The sequence below is a fragment of the Aphis gossypii genome, chromosome 2 (genome assembly GCF_020184175.1).
Source record: "Aphis gossypii isolate Hap1 chromosome 2, ASM2018417v2, whole genome shotgun sequence".
NCBI classification, from domain to species: Eukaryota; Metazoa; Arthropoda; class Insecta; order Hemiptera; family Aphididae; genus Aphis; species Aphis gossypii.
In genome coordinates this window covers 4,513,005-4,534,315 of record NC_065531.1, presented here as the reverse complement: position 1 = coordinate 4,534,315, position 21,311 = coordinate 4,513,005, and the positions used below count along the sequence as shown (strand labels likewise).

The following is a 21,311-nucleotide window of genomic DNA, read 5'->3' as shown; positions in this document are numbered from 1 at the left end:
AAACACCTGAAATTATTTACTATTACGGAGACCTCGTATTATGCCCTACATTTTAATATGGTGGTTAAATATTGAGTTATTTACTTATATTTAGTAAATAGTAATTATATTCAATAGGATAATGGTAGAGTTATAATTTATTGAATATCAATTAACAGAATTGTTAACGAAACAAAGGAAAATTGTGGTATGTACTTGGGTACTAAAACACACAGTATATAACTATACGATGATACACATGTTTAGCGTTGCAGTTAAAATATTGTGATTACTATATCTACCTGCAGCAAAAAAAAAAAAAAAGTAAAATATTTAGTTTTGCTTGGCATAATTTTTATTTAAGTTTATATTTCTTTAACTTTGAATTGAGTTCTAATAAATTACTACTTAGAAATCGTAGTCACTAGGTATATCATCAAGAATTATATTCATATTATATGAAAGATTTCAGTGTTTGTGTATCTTACATATTTAAATGTTCTTCCATATGTATTTTTATAGTTACTCACCATCTAAGGGAAGCTTTCCATTCATATCTAACAGATTACCATTATCTGTTTTTTAAACTTACGTAGCTATATTACTTAAGATTTATTATTGAAAGACAACTGGTAAAATCATTATGACTTCATTAAAATATACGTCAAGAAATCTTTTTAATCAATAACCATTATACCTATACAAAGTATAATTTATAAACGAACGAATACATTTAAACTTCTACAAATGCATTTCTTTTATAAACAAAATACGAAACATAACCAACCTTTATAAAATTATTTAATTGAGTTTTTAACTATGTTAAAATGAAAATAATATCATATAGTTTTAAAGTATTAGTTTTAAAAACCAATTAGATAAAATTATTTTTTTAAATATTATTATAGTAGGCACTAAATACAGATACATATTTTTAAATACATATTTTAACGATAACATGTTTGAATAAATTATGATGATCTAAATATTGTCATAAGATATGGAAAAAATACATTAATGGACAATGCAGTCATTTAAATATTAACTAGATAAGTATTTTGAATATATTCATATATTTTTTAAGTACTAACAAATTTGAATATTATTTTGATGTACTTTTTCTTACAATATTGTGCTAATGCGATCTATTTTGTTTAAATATGGACCGTACAGTAGGCATAGTATTAAATTATTATTATTATTTTGAGTATATATGAGATGAAATAGCATATTATGTTTATTTTAACCAAACTCGTCATTTTGAACATTGGATTACACAATACGTTTTCTCGGATAACTTTTATATTGTTCAGATTTACGGTTTACGGAAACAACATTCCACACGGTGGTAATGCGTTCATATAGAAATCGAATTTATACAAGTTCCGGCACGACTATTGGAAAATTATTCAAATGTAAGGGAATATTCGATGAAGGGAGAAATGCGTTTGAACGATTATGTACGTAAACAGATCTATATGCACATTTGACGAATTTCCGTACAAAATTACATTCAGGAAGTTAAAATCCAATAGCCAATTTATCATCGCACTATTCCAGTTTACATGGTCGTAGTATTCAGATCCTTGTAATTTAGAAATACTACAAAATTATAAATCAACAACTCCCTATTTGGAACAAAGTAGGTACCTGTTTAGAAAACAACATTCACCTGAATTATTGAAATTTGTTGTAAATACCAAATGGTACAAATTAAACAATAAATAATAAGTATAATGTAAATTGTATGCGTGTCTTAGGTAAAATATACATTGAAAGCTTTTCATATTGAAATATTACAAACTGAAAACTTCTAAAACATCAACACAACATGAATTATTTATAAAACGAAATTTAATCGAGTCTCAGGAAAATGTTATCAAATTTACACAAATGAATTGATATGGATTAAGTTTTATATAGAAAATAAACGTACTAATAATGTCTCAATCATTAAATTTACTAAACATTATGAAATATAATTATTTGATTTGTTACTTAGTAATACATATTACGAAAGGCATGGTGAATTTGTTTTTATGTTCAACTTTTGATAAGCACCCAATGTATTACAATTTAAACGAAAATTGTAGAAACCTATTCACACTACAATATATTTTGTTTATCTAGACAAGTTTTATACCTAGAGTTAATAAATTATCAACACACGGTGTCCTTTTTTAATTATATATATATATATATATAGCTACATATATACACGTTCGTTATTTGAATTTTCTTTTATCCTTTTTTTTTGTGGAGTAAAATAACTTTTTCATACTAAACAACTTTCATGAACTTTTGAAATTACGCAGACTTTTATCGAAAAATACAAATTATCGTGTTCAACATTGGAGGTAAAATATAGGGTAAAAATGGTAAAACATTCAATTTTTTCTTTTTTTTTTCGTTTAACCAATTAACTTGATATCGAAGTAATACAAACTATACTATTTTATTTGAAGAATAATAAATAATATTGTATTAATTGATTTAGTAGAAGATTGTATATAAATATAATTTCTTGGATTCACTCAATTAAAATCATTGTAATTATATTGATAGACATTTCTAAAATAATGAAACAAATAAATGTTAACTTTTCAAAAGTTAACAACTTAAAATATATATACTATTCATTTAGTATAAAAGCAAATTTATATAGACTAGTTGACATTAATGAAGCATAATATTGCTATTTATCTAAAATCAAATTATCTTGGAACTTTATTTAGTCAACAACAATAAGAAGAAGGAGAAGAATTAGGAATGAAGACACGGGATGCCAAATCTTACCCAAAACTCGAAAGGAGATTACTTAAGTATAGCACATTTATATTCTCAAAATATTCTAATATATATATAATATAATATTAACTGTATTTACATCAATCGAGTTGTTGGCTAATCAAAAATATTCCTATAGACCGTATTTATAGCTCAATAATATGATAATTATATAACAGGTAATTTTAAATAACGGTGTTTTAACAGTCAAAATAGTATATTTTTTAAAAAAAACTCTCAAAATACTAAAAAAATTGTTTAAATCATTTAGTAAAAGTAAACAAAAATGTATTTATCCATTAATCACGTGAAGTAAAATCTTTTGTATTTTTATCAAATGAGTTAATTGTGAAAAATATTGTCTTTTTGTAAAATTAAATATTTTATTAATTTAATTGTAGTGAAAAAAAAATATTGTTAAATCATTTGACGAATGTGATTATAATATTTATTATTATTATGATTATTATATAATATTATGTATAGCTGTAGTATAGCCACTAAATTATGTTCACATAGTGAGCGATAAATGTGTAAAAGTATAAACAATTATGTGATAGTTTAAATCTTATCATATAAATATTTACTACATACCCTAAAAATATTGCAATGAAAATAGTTTCAATTAAACCAACAAGTTTTAAAACCTTTAAACCTACGACATGTTTAAGTACAAAATGTATCAAGGTATAGGTAACTAAATGAATTGTACATTTCAAATTTTCAACGGTGCAAATATTAATGTTCATATTGTGCCTTGATATAGATTTGTTCTAACACATATTTTTTCTTTAAATAATAAATAGTTGGTGACATATTGAACATACTATATATAAAATTGTTTTTAATTTAATCACATTTTAGATAAAGATAATTTTTTTCCATGTATCAACATAAAACTTAAATCAATGTTATTCTGTCTGTAACGTAAAATCAAAATCTACTTTATGTTTTGTTACACCATGGCGTATTTAAATAAAATATAGTAACACAAATACTTACTTCAGCCGGAAACGAGTAACCCTGGATTTTATGTTCGGACCCAAGATTATTATCAGTGCCAAAGTGTATGTAAAATTCTTGGAATTGATAGCGATAAGTCAGAGGACCTTCGGTGATGTTCAAAACATATTTTGACTCTTTATCCACTCTGAATACCAAAGACTGCCCAGTGTTTTCGATTGTTCCACTAACCTGTGTGTCAAGACGATTTTTTTTAGAGTAAATAATGAATGTAATTATGCATATAAAATATAATTAAACTAAAACTGTTTGAATAAATCTATTTTTTAAAGAATGTACAGTGTTCATACCTACTAAATGTTATGGTTATTATGAATTTAATTTTGAAATATAATTGTTATCCTTAGTTATCTATCTATAGTCATATTATTTGTTTATAATATATGTATGTGCGTGTGTGTGGGTGTGGGTGTGTGTATGTATCACACGGGCAAAAGAAAAGTGCCAAAGAGAAAAAAATTAATATAGTGGGCCGAGTTATCAAGACGTTATATTCGCTGACATATTGCTTTCCGTTTCAAAATCCATTTTTCATAAAAAAAAATAATAATAATAAAAATAATAATACTCGTATATCGTATACATCAGGTAGTATATATCTATTTGGTTATATAGAATATAATATAAATAAATATATATAATGTATATGAAATGTGTACTTCTTGAAAATCCTGATTCCAGACAGATTTTATTATTTTTCCGTCAATCCTTGCATAATATATGAGTATATATATTTATTTAAAAAAAGAAGTCAGCTGAATACTATATTGCCGTTAAATTTAGCACGATAGCTAAGAAAACATAATAGCAGTATACCTACATATATATTTATGTGTTTACTCTCACTTTGTCTTTATCGATGTGAAGATTTTTCAAAAATGGATCGAACAGAAGTTTATCCGGATCAATGTCGATCGGAGATTGTCGTTTACCAATCGAGCATAACTTCCACAGTGGGTTTAAAACGCCCCAATATTTTGGCCCTGAAATAATACATTATTTATAAGTATACACAATCTATATTCGATATAAACGCGGTATTCTAAAAGTGACACCTTATACGACTAAAGGTAGTCCAATTCAAAATTAATTATACAACTATACGATACCAGATTATAGTTTTCAACATATAAATATATATATATATATATATTCTATGAATTTATATAATCTTATTTAATATTTTAATTGCGTATTACTAGGTACATAATAGTATAGTTACATAATAGTTTTTTCAAAATATTCAATAATATTTTAAAAATATACCCGTATATTTGTATATTTTTAATGTTACCAAATTATTGTTCACGTTTTAGATATATTGTATTATGTTCATGTAATCAAGTTTTTCTAAAAACAAATACTATACTTATTTAAGCTCATTTCACCGCTTGTAACTATAACCAACAACTAATATATTATGTTGTTTTGTTACTGTACTCACGCGTATTTTAAAAAGCATTAATAGTTTTACAACTAAAACTTAAAAACACGATAAACATTTGCTTAAATAACATTATATAGGAAAATATTAGTATAGGATGAAAATTACTTTTAATATTTCAAGTAATTTATCAAAATAATAATAATATGAAGAAAATAATAAATATAATAAAGTAAAACTGATTGTTTTATTCAAAATTATTACGAAAAAATCACATTAATTTTCATAAAATAATTTATATATACCCTTATATTATTGTATATTAGATAGGTAAGTAAAATAAAAAAACCGCTATACGCATCTCTTAACTTTCACCAAAAAAACCCATTTCCTTGTCAGTGAAACAAAAGCTTAACATAGTTATTTAGAAATTACGCGTCAACATTAATTCACGTTTATTTATATTGTTCTCCTTTGTGTAAATTCTAATATGACGAAATATGATCTACAGCTCATTAAAGTACACTGGTGATACTCTCAATATATTATTAAATAAGCAATACGATATGACTTAAAGAAATATCAACCATTATTCCCACAATGAATTTTTTACTAATAATCCGATCGAATTCGTTTGTCAATGGAAAAAAAAATGAACTGATGGTTTAAATGTGTACAATATTGAACATCTACTGTATAGTATTATTATTTATTATTAAAAGGTAAAGATAACTACATTATGTGTAGATACACAATAATATGCAATATGAGTAATATTATAGCTATAATCTAGAATGAATTATATGACAGACTTAATGCTCTAGAGAAATGTTGAATTACATTTTTTTAAATTTATTATGATATGCATAAATGATTGTTATTTTTTTGTATGTAACTTAAAACTCGAATAGAATAAAACGCCCAATATAAATACTCTTGAATTTAAAACTTCAATAATGAAAATTAAATAGAAATAATATTGAGACCCTAAATAAGTAGGCTCATTTATAAATAGCTATAAAAACTTGATTTCGACTCTAATTATCAATATACTGTTTAGAATAGTATGTTACCCCGCTTATAAAGTTACACATAGTTCATCTTAATTCAATAATACTGTATATTTTGTATTAGAGTTTTTGTTGTTATATTTTATTGTAGAATTTTACTAAAATTGTTGTCAATTTATAAATTTTAAATTTAAATTTTTCTATAAATCTTTAAATTTATAATTACATTTTGATGGTTTTATGACTTATATACACCAATTCCCCTAATCATAAATAATGTAAATAAGTAATTGTATATCTAATAAAAACTAAGGTCATTTGTTTTAAGTACAATTATATTTTTTTTTTCAATGGTATTCACTTTGAAAAACAAACGCTTTCAGCACCAAATGTGTTAACTACAATTGTTTTATAGCTAAAATAAAGAGAAATTGCTATAACAACTTCGTGAATAAAATTAAATTTTTGAGTAATATACAAAATACATTAAATACAGTTGGCGCTGAACTGTTACAATTTAAATAATAAATGATCATTGGTTATACACTATTCAAAAATATTGTACAAAAACTTCACTATACCTAATTTGATGTCATTACAAAACAAACACTATACTTTTTCTTATAATGTTTTTAATTGTTTTCCTGTTTTAAATGACAATAACATATATTTTCAATTTAATATCTAAGGCAAAATATTTTTTTAAGTCTTTTGATGTGGTATAAAAATAAAATTTCGAACGTGTATTAACAATAAATTATAATTACTTAATTTTTATATACGTTTTATTAGTGAACAAACATATTATAGGGTATCTCTGTGAAACTTGCAACGCTCATCTAATAACTCAAAAATTATACAATACCAAGAAAATATAAATATATAGTTTCTTTCAATAATATTGTTTTTCAATAACATACAATTATTCAAAAAAGTAAATTTTTTTGAAATATTAAATTTTAATATTTAAATATCACCTTGTACAGATTTTGTACAACCATAATATTATAATTGTAATGTTGTTAAAAGTAGTATTACATATTAAAAACGATTTTAGAAAAACATGGACATCCGATGAAAAAGGAGAACAATGTTTTGCGTTAATAAAATATTATCACATGAAGATGATAACAATAATAATCATAAAACGTTTTACGCAGATAATCTGAAATCTCGAGTTTGATCGTCGGTAATACATCTATCAGTGCTGCAGTAAAACGGCGTGCGGTCGTGGACGTGACATTCGACGAACCCTCGGCACCGTGAAATTGAATTGGTCCGTTTACATATAATTTATATACATATACTTAAATATATTACACATACACACTCACTTCGACCCCACTCGTCAAGTCAAATCTTGCAGCTTGTAGCACTGGTAACGGCGGTGCGACTATCCGTAAATCTACCTGTTTCTCCTATACCAGTTTCGTCGTACTCTCTTGCACCCAACATTTCGATCCCCGCCTATGTCACACGACATGCATAAATATATTATAATATGTTCAAATAAAGCCACTGTTTGAAGGGTAAAACGTGTATAATAATAGGGCGTGCGTGTTCTGGACGTGGGCTCGTGACGGCCGTCCGATTCGCAGCGTGCCACCGACGACCGACTTCCAAGCCCACCGGAACGATTGAATCACAATCACCGGCTAACCCCCTGCAACTTAAAATATAATGTAACAACGTTCGGAGTCGGTAGAAAACTGTATCAGTTTTTGTTTTCTATTGAATTTTTTGTCATTTTTGCGGTGGGGCATCATCTACTTTTCCTGGTAACGTGGAAACATCGTCTTTGGTTACCGTTGTGTATACGCTAAAATGTCATGTCATTTGCAATGGCTACTGATGATAAGACTATGTATACATTAAAAATATCTTGAGATTACGAGCCAATAGTGAATCTAATAAATATTTATCAGTTCATCGTCTTTTTTTTTATTATTTAAATTTTGATTTTTGAATTTCTTAAGTATATACTTAAATACTTTATTTTCAAATGCTTAGGTTCTTTAAACTATTTAATAAATATCATGAGTTTTTTTTTTTAACAAATAATCCTTCCTTTCCCTATTTTTATTTTAACTGTAATTTAATGAATAGATGATTTTTTGAATATTTTTTTATCTATAAATCATAATAAGTTCGATTAACTTTCGAGTTATTAAATTTTAAAACTAAGAAACCTATCCATGATAGAACTTATAAAATATTAAAGATCATACCTTTTATATCATTTTAAAATTATAATATTATGTAAACATTGTATGAATATAATGAGTACTAGACTAATTAATGTATTATATAGTTTATATTTTATATTGTGTCATTATAAATCGCTATAATTATTCATAGTAGTTATGTCAAGTTTAATAACTCAAAAACGATTTGTTTGAATTCAATTCAAATACATGAAAAATTATATTAAAAATACGTGTTAATCATTCATTAACAATAATAAAAGATATTAAAAAAAAAAAAGATTATATCGTCATAGTATACTCTTTAACCGGTTTAAGAAGTCTGTAAATATTTAATAAATTATGGTCCTTAAGCATACTTAAAAATTCCATAGTGTAACATATATTAAAAGGATAAAAAGAGGGTTAACCTTATACTTGGTAAATTATCCTGTACATATTATATATATATTAAAACATAACATAAATGAATGTATGCGTGTATTTAATTCCCCTTTGAAGTTTTGTTAAAACCACTACCATGTGGTAGGTGGAGTTCTTGAAACTTGAAAAGCATACGAATACCTACAAATGTGAGTGTGTGAAAATAATTTTTGTAATCCTTGGACCAAAGGCTATATACATCACTGGGCATGTACGTATCTGACTGATATAATACGCTAAATTATAACAAAAGGGTTTATAAATAGATTGTTGGATTGGATAACGATATGACCACATGATACGCGACGTGAATTGTTCTCTTTCGAAACGATCTCTGAATATCGAAATGTATACGAATCGACCATTTGGAAATATTACCATCGTAGTGGTTGGTATGCAGCAGATTTGTTTGATATTCGACCAGACCGTCTATATTATTGCATTATATTGTTTTTCAGTTTGAGTCATATTCAAAAACAAAACAAATATTATAATATTGGCTTAAAACCATTAATTTATAATTTTAAGCCTAAAACCATAACGGAACGTTAAAATGTCGAGTTACCCTACGCCAAGTTTCTGACGAAAAAAGTATTCAAACGATAATATACATTTAAGTAGAAGACAATATTACAGCAGCTGCTACCAGCATTAACACTAATTTACAATGCTCATTAATTAAAAATATTAATTAAGAACGAACATTTTAAATTCAATACACTTTTATTACTGTTTCATTTTTTGATGTTTAGCAAATTAATAAATTAATTTAAAATAAACCCCATAATATAATACTTCTACAAGACAACATACTTTTGAAGTATTATTTACTATTTTTAATTGTCATAAATTTTGTATATACATTATTGCTACCAATGTTGAATTCCCATATTTCGGAACAAATAAATATAAAGTAATAAGTTCATCACACAATTCACCATGTTGTATTGTATTGTGTTCCATATATTTAATAGGTGAGTAATAAAATGTTAGGAACACGTCGTAACAAGTATAAGTGAATGTATTCAATTTACATGTCACCGCGATGTTTTCAATCCCAGTTAAATGTATTATTTATTGTAGGTTCATTAATTACATTTGATCACTAATAATGCGTATACCTAAGTCTTCTGTATACTGTAAAATATAATAATATGTATTATAATCTATGTACATTTTTGTTTGAATTTGAATTTTACGCATTATCCACGGAAATCGCTTATCCGTGGATTCCAAGCCACCCTATTCCGCGGATAATCGAGAGTGCGCTGTATATGTGAAAAGTCTTTTCATTGTGAAGACATTTATTACAATTATTATTTACTATAATGTACTACAATTTGTATATTTTGTGTTTATAATGGGAAAACCATGCTAAAAATTATAAAACGTGGATAATGAATATTGTACATTAGTACATAAATCGCATACCAGATATTTCAAAATTGAGTGAAGATCCAAAGCTCTCAGAATTAGCCGTCAGACTGTTACCCGTACAATTACTCTAGAGTGAATAATTTTTAATTTACCTGATAATATTATCGCTATAGATGTACAAAAGTTTTACTGTGAATATACGTGTCTAATAAAACTCGACATTAGGGTCTTCAGATCACCATCGCTCGTCAGCACCGTTTTTGGTGACCGTTAACGTTACGTAAATTACATTAAAATGGTTCAACGAATGACAAAACCTTTTAAAGTTTAAAATAATAAAAACTAAAAAATACTCGCTATATGATGTGATAAATACTGCTAAGTGCGTTAAAAATATATGAATACCAAATAATGTCAAGCTAAACATTTATGCGGTAGGAATGTTTCGTTTCGTTTTTTTTTTTTACTATTATTATTTTATTTTATTTTGTACATTACCCACCCGGAGAAACATAACGACGGTTCTCCCGTAACTCGTTATAAAAACTGCCACCGTGTAATTTCGTTTAGTGAATATTGCTCAAGAAATATTTGTATTTACGATATATACATCCCAACGCGTTTCGGCTTATATGGCTCGAAGAATAATAATATAATTTTGTTTATATACTTTTTTCCATATTCATCCACTGAGTCAAGTAAAACACGTTTGGTTCGGTTAGAAAAAACATATTGAAAAATATCAACCACACTACGCAGATATTAATTTATATTGTAAAAATTATAAAATTATAAAATTGCCAATTTATTATTATTAATCTTTTTTTTCCTTTTAATTACGGTTTCATGAAAATACACAATATTTTATTCTCTTCATCGATAAATAAATGAAATAAATGAATATTTAATAAATATGTTGTATAATATTATTATATTATATTATCATAATATTTAACCAAGATATTAACTTGGACTTCACAAACATATTACACATACTATACATATAACACAGTATGTATATGTTTTAGGCATAAAAAAGTGTAGTGCACAGTATATTGAAAAAAAAAACGCCATAGAGGCATGTGAAATATTAAATTTGTCGTCATTCGTACAAGAACCCTATGAATGATAAATATAGGTAATACAAAATGTACACCGTACCTTAACGTGTAACCAGACGCATAATTCTCGTGAAACGTGCGGCGCCATTTATCTGGTCTTCAAAACTCGTTTCACTGAAATGTCTTAGCACTACACAACACTATATAATTATACACAACAGCAAAAATCTATTAAGTTGAGATGTTCTTTACTGAACGACTAATGAACCGATTATCGACAAAAAACAAAATCACGGTTTCCCGCGAGTATACTGTAAACAATAATATGAACAGTGGTCGCCTATCGCTTAATATGCCGTATTGTTGTAATGCTGTCTTGCCAACTGACGCAACTTCGAGTGTATAGGACCTCTTAAATGGAATTCACGGATGAGCGGAAAGTAAATTCGATGAAATCCAACGAGGTTCTAATCTCGCTTCGTCTAACCGCAGTTTGCACAGTCAATACGACCGCTGACCAAATTATTGTTTACGGTATATTCGTGACAAGCTGACAACCGTAATATTTCCTGCGTGCATTTTCGTTTTATCGAAATAATAATATTATGATTGTCGGCATTGGTCTCGCAAACGTCCGATTTCTTTACTACTTTGATAATTTTTTGTTGATTTTTGCCTATTTGTACTAGTTGATTGTTAATATTTCAAACATTAATTATTATCTCAAAAATTATTAACGTTTTCTAAAATTGTTTTTTATATCATTTGATTTATTTTCAAACAAAATGTTTTCAACAATTATTTATTTTTACCTAGTTTATACTTTTTATTGCATAATCTTTTTTGGAAAAATTGCAGTTTAGTTACCAAGCGATGTTTTTTTATTTTTTATGTCTATTTTTTATTCATACGTATTTCAACGAGTTAAGAACGATGGTGCCAAAACAAATTTGCGTAAATAATTATTTTGGAAGTTATATCCTTTCAAATTTTTAGATTTTACGTTTTTATATATGCGCACAATGCTGTACTTTTCTGCCACGCGCCGCATCTATAACGATTTTTTCAATATAATGAGTAATAACATTAAGACTTTAATTATATTAAATTAAATTATCGAGTAATCGGGTAGACCAATATAAATTAAATCGTTAATATCGTTATTCTAACCATTCTGTGATGACATGTATATCTTCATCATGGACTAACTAGGTACTCTCGGGTTCAAATGGCTTTACTTAGATTTCACGGTAAAAACAGAGCAAATAGTTAAATAACAAATTAACAAGTTTAGTTGCTCCCTTCACCTACCGGCACCAGTCTGTAAAATATAAATACTATCGAAAATAAATATCAACATGCTACACTACACTGAAGTTTATTAGCCTAACAAAGTTAATACTTAAATAGTTATTTAAAAATTAGATTTATTATAGTTAAATATCATAGTATTACTTATATAATTGGTAGTTTAGTAAATAATATAAAAACTTTGATAAAATAATCAGGATATTACTGTATTATTATTTGATTCACTGCGCAACTGATCCAAAAATAGACAATATTTAGATGAACATCAAAGGATGAGTGTGTATGATTATTTCGCATGTGTGCGAATAATCTCACTGCGTCAAGTAGTAAATATTACATATATTATAAGTTCCATGTTAAACGATTATTAAGGATAATACCTTAGTTATACAGCTTAATAACTCAAAAACAACTCATTAGAGTTTAAAAATTATTATATGTTTTATTATATAAACATTTTCATAAATATTATCAACTTAAAATTTGAAAGTAAAAAAGACAATTCTCATTAAAAAAAATATATCACTACATGACACATTTTTATACTATATGAAAATCTGAGGATTTAAAAGTTTTGTTTTTATTTTAATAATACATAGGGTGATTCACCAAACATGCTTACCCGCTTTGATTCCGTTTAATAATAAATGTAATCAAATTCTGATATTTTTAAGTTACAAATAACTAGTTAATAAAAATTTCACTATTATACATCAAAATATTTAGAAAAATATTCGACTAAATAATTTTCAGTAAATGAGAGGGGAATGTTCTTGTCTAAAAAACAGAAATTTGTATTTCCACAATGTACTTATTATAAGTAGTACAAAAATCTTAAGAATTTGAAAATCCTGAATTTTTGAATAGCTACATAATTTGATAAAAAAGTAGTGAGTATACTTGATGACTGATGTACCACATACAAATTAATCAAAGTTTACAGTTTAAATATTAAATGACTAAATTTAAATTAATTAAAATACATTTAAGAATTAACAGTAGGGTCGGATATCACCAGTCGTAGATACTATATTACTAGTTTTGTACGTGTAACGTAAACTGAACTAATGGCTTAAGACGAAAAGTTTTGAACGATGGTACACAACTAAATTTTATAAGTTTTACAGTGTTAAATCCAAATATCAGATTTTGAATAAATTCATTATTAAAGAATATTGTTAAAAGTGGTAAGTATACTTGGTGAATAATACTGTATAATATGATGAAGTAATAAGGTATTACTCACTATCTGGTTCGAAATATTATATCAGTAGTTCTCATGAGTTCGATTTTAACTAGGGGAAATGTTGAAAAGGTTGTTGCTGCTCGAAATTACTGCGCTATACAATGGAAAGGCTTTAATAATACAATAAATATAATATGGACATGAATGAAGATATAATCACAATTATGGGTATGAAAAATAAAAAAACAAACAATAACAGTGAGTGAACACAACTATAACTATGACTGGCAGATTAAGTGGCGTGCGTAAAAGAGCGTGCGCCTGAGGGACAGTTGTAATTTAAAACCAAAATTACTCTAATGGGACCGAATCGCTGCGAAAATTATTACGTCCGATATCCGAAAGATGGTTCATATTTCAGTCAATTAGCCGACTACATATCATAATGCATTGTATATATTAATATATTGATATAATAAATTACTATCAAATGTGATAGAGCACGCACGGTAACAATATAATAATAACATCGCAAAACTTACAACTACCTAGAACAAATATGCCTTGACGGGATGCACGATACGTGTATAATAATAATATATTATAATTATTTATTTACATTATATAGATGGACGATTATTATTTAAGTGGATGCACAGATAGTGTGCTATAATAATATATAATAATTACATTTATAGGCCCAAAACAGTTTTTACATGATGTGCCGTTGATGGGTGTGCTCATGACACAAAATGCCCGTTATCGAACGTGGACTTTAGTGTTACTCTTTTGTTGTATAGAAAGAGTAACTATATAATATTAACCAGTAGTGTTTCCATATGACCGGATGATATATTACGTCATGTAGCATAATATGCCAATATTATAATCTTAAGATTGTATTGAAGAATCAAGAGCTTATGTGTATACACTTTGGTAATTATTCATAAAAAAAAAAAAAAACCGTTAACTCGAGAAATGTATTCTATCAGTCTTTTTATTAAAAACAAAAATATGATCAAGTTTCAGTTTTATCTCTATGTGTTGACTTTGGAATATTATGATACTTTGATACAATAACACAAATTAGCTGGCTATTATTGTGTTTGTACAACTTATTTATTTTATTCTTATTAATTTCATATATAAATATAAATAAAAATCTTTTATTTATTTAAATTTTGTTTGTTATCATTGATATCTGTCCTTCTCCAGTTAACCATAATAAAGTATCCTTAGTTTGAGATTCAACTAGTTCAACTTGATTCAATCATTCAAATACAGATATAGTTTAGTTATAGTTAGTAGAGGAACATCACGAAATACAAAGAAATATACAGAGTGAGCCATCAGTTTTCCACTCTTTCTTTTATCGACTGAACGGGAACATGCTTAGATAATATGAAAGAACGTTTCGTTATTAAATACTAACCTTACAACAGTCGTAATCATTAAATCATCGTAAACAATAACGTGGATTTAATATAGATTAATATAATATGTACTTAAAAATAATATGAATAAACTATGAACTTAAATCCGGTATTTTATACGCGTACTAAATCGACACTTTGTAACTTCATTGAACGTTTTACTTGGCCATTATATTATTTAAAAAATTAACTCACACAAAAACAGATCAAAATAATTGGCGTTTAAACTATATATATGCATATACACGTGTATTCGTGAAATAAATCACCGTACAATTCTCAGATTTCTTAAGTTACTATAACAATATATCGTAACCTCGTTGATGATATAAATACTTAAAAAATAAATAATAATAAGTAATAACCTATACAGTATAATTATTAGTGATAATACAACACTGAAAATTTAAGCAATTTTTATTTTATTCATGGATTTTTAAATTTCAAAAAATAAATTAGTTAAGTGTATGAACAGTAATAGATACAAATGCCATATTATAACATAACCCAAGTCCTAAACAAGTGCATCTTAATAAACATTCCATATAGTTTTTATTAACATCATACAATTCTTGTACTTATAGAATGTAACCTACTTATATTTTTAGTAAACGAGAGTACCAATTTAGGGAAAAAATAAGGTTGGGATGATATGATTTAATAACCCAACGAAAATTAAATCCAGTAGATATAACAGAATGTTCTGGAGTTATTTCGACGAAATTGGATATATAATAATAGTATTATAATTATAATCCTGCATATTATGTTGGTTTATAGAGATTTTATTAAAATAAAACCTTTACTCAATACTTGGTAAAACACGTGTAATGTGCATCACATTTTTTATAGGTACTTTTTTTATAAATGTGCAGTGCACGGACATTGTGCACGGATCAACCAACAAAATATTTCATCGAAAAAAATAATAATAAAAACTACCATTTAATTGTTTATCAGTGAACAGAATATATGGGTCACAAATAATGTTTTAAATAATGATTGAAGATTAATAGTTGGTGGACTTTAGCATGCTAATGATATTGTTTCAGAATCGGATTGGTAGCATTTTTGTTCACCCCACAAATGAAAATCGAATTTTCGATAAACACCTGTCGGTTTGATCAGGAAATACGAGGTCGGGGATTTATGTGGTTAATGATCTGTGAATAACGTTTTCAACATAATAATAGTTGGTACATGCAATAATAATTCATCAGTTTGTTTTCGACGGTGACCCGTGTTAAAAAGAGAATAATAAATTTTTTCACTTTAACCGCAGCAACAATAAATATTTACGTAGGTTATTGAATCCCTTCTTTATTCCTTTGGACGAAATAAAAATGGGGAGAAACGCAAAGGACTGAAAAACGTTTTGTATATAAATATACATAATATACGTGTATGGATATAAATGTAATCAATATTACAATGCCGAAAATGATATTATACGGGTTTTAAAGAGCAAATTAACAAAACTATAACCGTAAAGAGAATTGTATTGTTATTGAGATGGTTTTTAAATAAGCGGCAATAAGAAAAAATAAAATCTATTGATTTTATATTTGAATACATTATTAAAAAGCATTTGTGCGAATTCGTCTATTAAAATACGAATATAATGTTAAATCTTAACTATTTGATATTTAAAAACGAATTTGAATAGTCGATTTTCAACACTGTAAATGTTAAATTTTATTTATTTTCCAACAATTTTAATCTAATTTAAAACTTAAATAGGTACCTACTTATAAATATATTCTAATCTCTAAATATGCGAGTACACCGAAGTAACCATGAAATATTTATGTTTAAACATTAAATATATATAAATGTATCATTCATTTAAAACGTACAGCTTTATATAACTTACAACTTACATACAAAAAACTTTCACGTGAAAGGAATTTTAGAAAAGTAATTTTATTTTGAGAAAATCAATTAATTCACTTTAAACCACCATGTATGTATTTAATAAATAAGTTTTTTTCACGTTTAATTACATTCTGTTAGTTTTTTTTTTGTTGAATTATATATATATATATATATATATATGTATATGGCTATAGGCTATATATAATACATGATCAGTGATTAATTTTTAAATAATCTATAAGTCAAAAGCTAGAAACATAGGGGTGTGATGGAAAGTTTAAAAAGTACGTCCAAAGACGTTTTGTGCTTCATCTGATAGAAATTAGTTGCCTTCATTTAATACAATAAGAAGAGGCCGAGAATTAAGACTTTATTCGACTGGAAATCGCTTGTGGGCTTTTTGAGTTGTTCAATTTGTACATCGTTTTAATTCAACAAAATCTGTGGTAGAAGTTCGGGTCTCAAACTTTGAAACTCGACATACATATCTAACTTAAAGACGTGCCTGCTATGTATGAAGTCACTGATAATATTATATTTCATAATTATTATAAGCCATAAAACATGTATAGTTTGCCTAATTTGAAGTCGTAAATTTTAATTTCACTCGTTTTATACATTTTTTTTTAATGATATTGTCATTAATATACTAACTTAATAAAAAATAGATCATTATATCAATGATATTCAGCAATATTTTTCAGTAAACTTCACACTTCCAATCACTTTATTTTATTGTACCATTATTTTTAGTCTTTTGTAACCGTTTGGATTGTCATTTTACACTACAATTGTTTCAACATATTCTGCCAAATGGATTTCATCATTTTTTTCATTTCTTTTTTTTTTTTTTTGTTATACAATTATAATAGCTGATAGATTTGTTGTTATTACAATAGAATTCACTTTTTGTTAACACTAACAATTGTATAGTTCTTATATTATATTTTAAAATTGTTTTAAATATTTTCTGATAAACGCATATTACTTGTGTACTTGACCATAGATATAGGTAGTAAAATATTAAGAAATAATTAGTTTAAATAATAATTTTTATAGAATGAAATAGTCGTTATCAAACTTTTACCAATAATTATTTGAAAATTTTTTATTTTCCTTATATCATATAAATTTATATTATTTTTGATTATTGAATATGCCTTAAATATTGTTATTAATACTTGTTAAATAAAATGTATAATTAAATTAAACTACACACCAAACTTATTATGTATATATATTTATTTTATACTAAATGTATTTGATGTAGTTATGATAATTTTAAAACGGCCACCATAAATTCCGTTCACCGAAAAAGTTTTTTTGTTTTAAATTTATCTGGGTATTTTGTAAGTAGTTAATTAAATGAAAAATATCAGTTTTATACTTATATATAAATATACATATTCTTTTTTTTTGTATACTGTTCATATATTTGCTCAGCTGTTTAGAGCTCTCATTAATTTTTCATACCAAATTAGGTATAGCATTTTTCTAATATTAACCATACTATTACATATTTATTTATTAGGTTAACTTTTATAAAATATTTAGTTAAACTAATTTATTTTAAAAAAGAATTCAAAGTAAACATTCAAAACTAATTTGATACTATAATTTATGTAGGAAAAATAATACAATATATAAGAATTATATTTTAAATTGTTTTTTGATTTATTTTGAAAAAAAAAATAGATAACATGTCAGTTAATTAAGTTAAAGATTTGACTTGATTCGTTCAAAACGTATTAATACGTAAGATACACCCGCTTACTATTATATTATAACGTGTAACTTATACAGATTTATTCGGACTTTATAAGGCCAAAAACATGTAATAACACTCTTTATCTATATTAAAATATTATGGTTCTAAAAAAAGTAAATACATATAAAAATGAGATTTACAAGTATTATTTCATTATTCTATTTGATAACGACTTTCAATAAAAAAAAAAATATATTACTTATTAGAACTGATACATAATAAAATTGAATCTACAATTTTTCATGGTAATATTTAATTTTATAGAATTAATAATCATTTAATTAAGTACTAAATAAAAATTTAGTTTTATAAATAATTATTCATTATAATCTAGACGAATTAAAAAGTAAATTAAATCTAACAAATAGTTTTATCTAGAAAAAATAACATTCATTGTAAGATCAATATTAAGTATTAATATCAAAATATATCGACAGATATTTATAAGATATTCATAATACATCTAATATAGTAAGTATCGAATATCGTAATGAATTTAAAACAATAAAGTATGATACTAAACAAGTGAGAATAATATATGCTGACGTATAGACATATTATAGTATAGCTAATATGAATATATGATCATACTTATACACAAATACAATATAACTGCAATAAAATAAAATAATATTTTTTTCAGTAGTCTAAGGTGAAAAGTGTATAAAATAAATAATACAGTAAAAATAGTGATTTTTTTTATCACTAAATCATTATTTTATCTTTAAAAATATTTTTCTTAGTAGATTTATTTATGTATAATTTTAAGTCATTTAGTACACATAATACACTACAATCTATTTCAACACCCATGTAATGCGTAATTATAATTATCTATTAAAGATTTTTTTTTTATCATTTACACATTTTAACGGTATAAATTCATACTATTGACTAAGGTATATTATCAAAAATGAATATAATTATTACAAAATTATTGATGCCATCATTACTTAAACATATTTTTCTTTGACAAACGATAATAATGATAATATTATATATGAATAAAAATATCAGTCAGTTGAATAAAGTTCTTTGATTATTTGATTATTTTAAAATCCAAAGCTCGTCGAACTGGTGTTATTAAAAAGGTTTTCCAATACGACAGTTATGACAGGACAGGCAGGAGGTCGAAAAAATACTAACTAAATAAATAACAATGTAGACATTAAAAGAATGAAAAGTGAAACACATTAAACATTCATGTTATGCTAATGCAAACGCAAATCGATGTAAAACATTCGTCATTCGAGGATTTTGAATATAATATAATTTCTTCAGTTAAAAAAAAATATCCTATTGTGTATCACGAACAGTTTCAACGATGGCATTGACCAAAGTATAGATGGACGATCGCGCTTTGCGGGTGGTAGAATCTGAATTTTATTGACCGTTATCTTAGAACCATTTAAAGGATCCACGTATATACGAATGGGTATGGTGAAAAAACATATCCTAGTAGTCTCATCGAACTTTTACGACTCATACATTGTTATTATCGTCAAAAAAAAAATATATATATAAGTCATAACTTTTGGCAGGGCATTGGGGACATTTATAGCCGACGATAAAAACTGTTACTAACTGGACCATGTTTAAAACTGGGTAAGAAATATGTGGAGTTTTGCTGTATTGACAAATCCAAAATCGCACATTTATTCGGCAACGCCTAGATAAATTATCGATAGTTGCGCGTATCATACAAATAAAACACGTTTTCAGTTAAAAAAAAAAAAAACTGTTTTATTTTTAATACTTTTGTCTCAATGTTGAACTAAACATATAAACAAATTTATATTTGGAATATAACGCAGGGGCATTGTTAATCAACATAATATTTAATACTTTTATTATTTGACATAATGTTATTTGAGTTGAAATTGAGTTTTTAAAAACTCTTTACTTCTTAAACTTTAACTATTAATATTTATAAAAAAAAAAAAAAAAAACATGTCATTAAAACATAGTTTCTAAATATAAGACTGCTGGGTACCAAAGAAATTATATTTATAAGTACGAACGATCTTTAATGTACTTTTATAAATAAAAGGGATTCAAAACTTAATAACCCATACCTAGGAAAACATTTTATCGCTAGGTATAAAATATATTACGACTTAATTTAAAACTGTTATTAAAACGTTATTATGTAAGTACTTAATTTGTTCCAATAATAAAAAAGAAATTTAAAGCTATAAGAAAGTATCCTATAATAAGTTCAATAATTTTTAATAGAAAACCAATTTTATTAATATCAAAGATGATCCTAGCCATTAATTTAAAACAGTTTCAATTTAAACTTATATTACTCTCACCACACCAATAACGTTAAGGTAATTTTTTATTATTTTTCATTTTTCATTTTTTTTTTTTTTTTGATGATGATTTTTATGCATCCCCGGACAGCGTCACCAGTGTAAGTGAAATCGCAATTGTAAACATAACAGCAATGTGTGACCGGAATACATTTGCTGTGTTCTGATCCTTTTT

The 21,311-nt window shown here is 25.7% G+C and overlaps 1 protein-coding gene across 2 annotated transcripts in view; it reads right to left on the bottom strand.

The window, feature by feature from the left end:
• LOC114121905 (carbonic anhydrase-related protein 10) overlaps positions 1-21,311 on the bottom strand; it is a 97,043-nt gene that overhangs the window by 48,873 nt on the left and 26,859 nt on the right. For both annotated transcript variants that reach the window (XM_027984412.2, XM_027984411.2), the window contains exons 4-5: positions 4,636-4,772; positions 3,769-3,960 (exon numbers count right to left, since the gene is read on the bottom strand). In XM_027984412.2, the coding sequence (XP_027840213.1) occupies positions 3,769-3,960; positions 4,636-4,772 (329 nt within the window). The remainder of the gene's footprint in view (positions 1-3,768; positions 3,961-4,635; positions 4,773-21,311) is intronic.